This window comes from Merops nubicus, unplaced genomic scaffold (genome assembly GCF_000691845.1).
Source record: "Merops nubicus isolate BGI_N331 unplaced genomic scaffold, ASM69184v1 scaffold52490, whole genome shotgun sequence".
Classification (NCBI taxonomy): Eukaryota; Metazoa; Chordata; class Aves; order Coraciiformes; family Meropidae; genus Merops; species Merops nubicus.
The window spans coordinates 19,624-21,948 of NW_008581882.1; the positions used below are offsets into that span (position 1 = coordinate 19,624).

The following is a 2,325-nucleotide window of genomic DNA, read 5'->3' on the forward strand; positions in this document are numbered from 1 at the left end:
TAGTTAATACTTTTAAACATGTGTAACTTCCTGGTCAGATCAGTTGCTGCATCCCTGTAAAATCAAGCACACTTGGCAATAAGTCAAGAAATAAACTGGAGACAGAGGACAGGTCAGGGTCAAGTGGTCTAGCAGAGATGAGAAAGAATGGTACAGGTGGGCTAGGGAAGAGATGGGGGAAGAAATAGTGTGTAGACACTCAAAAGAGAAGTCTCTGAAGTAACATTTCTTGCATGTATGAGTATAGCAGTTGATGAATTGCAAAGGTTTGGGTTTTTGTAGATAACTTGAATGTCATATGTGCAAGATAATACATAATCTGTTTTACTGAAACTATATCCAGATTAAAGCAAAGGTTTCAGTGTCTGACATTTCTCCACATATCAAAGGAAGATGGAAATGTCTCTCTTGTCAGAAACTGTGCTTTTCCCGTTTTGATCCTGAAAGGCCAGATATTAAATCTTCCAGATGTCTGCAGCTTACAAGCTGCTTGAGACTTATATTTCTTACAAATATGCAGGAGTTTCAGAGTTGCTGAAAAACAAGGGTCTGATGCTACTTTTTTTTTTCCTGGGAGCTGTGCAGACTGTTCTTAGGCAACATGTAGGAAATGTTTGGAAGTATGGTAATAATGATCTGGGTTAAATTAGTGAGAAGAGTACATGTGAAGAGCCTGACAAGTTGTTTTGTGACCAGCTGTAGGGTACATGTTTGGGAAAAGAGAAAATTGTTGCCAAATGCCTGTCTTAGTGGAAATATCTTCCAAAAATCCACTTCTACTAAAAGTGGGTAGAGTTTGCACTATAACTTTCCTGTCTTATTTCTGATTTTGTATGAAGAATAATTAAACATGTAATGTACGGATGTGGAAAAGTGTGTGTTAATATTGCAGGGGAAGCTTAATTTAGAATTGCTGTCTTCTGATTTTTTTGGTTAGCCTTGTGAAGCACTTGTCATTTTAAACATTTTTAAGCTTTCAAAAAAATCAGAGCAAGAAGATAAAAGCTTTGCAAAATAATGTAAGTCTCTTAAAAGTTTCAAAAACTACCCGAGTGAATTTCCATATTAACCTGGGGGGAAAAAAAAAAAAAAACAAACAACAAAACAGCTTTCATAATAAGGGCTTTTGCAGAGCTAGCTGTCCTTGCTTTTTGCTGTCACTGGGATCAGATAAACTGATCAGTATAGCAAGACTTTAGGCACACTCTTGTGCCACTGTTGGTTAAAAGCATAAAGATAAGGTGCATGTTCTTTGGACCAGTTCAAAGTAAATATTCACTATTTGTAACATCTGTTTACCTACTGCAGATTTTCTTTGTTTCTTCTCCAGATTTATGCTATCATGAGAGAATGCTGGAACAATAACGTTGCCCAGCGCCCCACCTTTAGGGATCTTGCTCAGCGAGTGGATCATATAAGGGACAACATGGGTGGATGAAGAAACTGTCCTTCCTTCAGAGGATATGTTGGAATGCAGAGCATCTACTTGTTCTGCTGTGTATAATTGACATATGTACACATACACGTCTTACCTTTGCTGGAAGCAAAATCTGTGTGTTAAACGTCCTATCTCTAGCTGCATACTGAGGAATCCTGCTGGTTTTCTTTATCAGGACAAATTTGTTACTATGAGAACATGCTGAAATTCTCAATAGGGGGAGAAGTTATTTTTCTAAACAAAATAATATAATACATGGTCAGTGTACAACACCATTATTTGCCTTACTTGGCAATGCAAAAAGGAGGTGACTTAAAATGCGGTGAGATTAAGGGATGTGTTTCCTCGTTGAAGTGGAGATGCACAGAAAAGATTTCTAAAAGTGTTTTCACACTGAATGTATACTGACTTGGCACCCTGTTTTGTGTGTTGCACAAGGGCTTGTGTGTGCTAATACAGGTTTATACCTTTTTCATTGTTGATACAGAAATGGCTTCTCTGTGTAACAACACAGAAGTGGTTTTGTAAGCTAGAAGCTCTTAATGTGCCTGTTTGAATCAGTTACCAGACAGAAATATATGCAAAGAGGTATAATAGGCTGTGTGATGTACTGTAAGTATTTTGAGGGAAAGGGAGCAAATTGTTCTTAATTTGGAGAGCCAGAAAACCTGCTTATCCATGTGAAAATTTTAATTTAAAGTCAAAAAGCAAACATGTTACCCAGTTTTTCTTACTCTTCTTTTCCTCTGAGTATTAGATTCTTTTTATATAACTGAAGATACGGTGATAACAAGGAGTGAAGCTGTTTTATACAAGGCAATATCTTCAGTTTGTTTCTGAATATGAAAAGGATGCTTTTAAATGCTGCTTTTTTTATTCTTTCCATC

General features: G+C 36.9%; 1 protein-coding gene across 1 annotated transcript in view; it reads left to right on the forward strand.

Moving 5' to 3' along the window:
- The window catches only part of JAK2 (Janus kinase 2), a gene marked incomplete at its 5' end in the record, with an annotated part of 20,070 nt that extends 18,526 nt beyond the window's left edge, over positions 1 to 1,544 (forward strand). Inside the window, one exon of the mRNA XM_008935673.1 lies at positions 1,331 to 1,544. Within this exon, the coding sequence (XP_008933921.1) occupies positions 1,331 to 1,438 (108 nt within the window). The remainder of the gene's footprint in view (positions 1 to 1,330) is intronic.
- Positions 1,545 to 2,325: the final 781 nt, after the last annotated feature.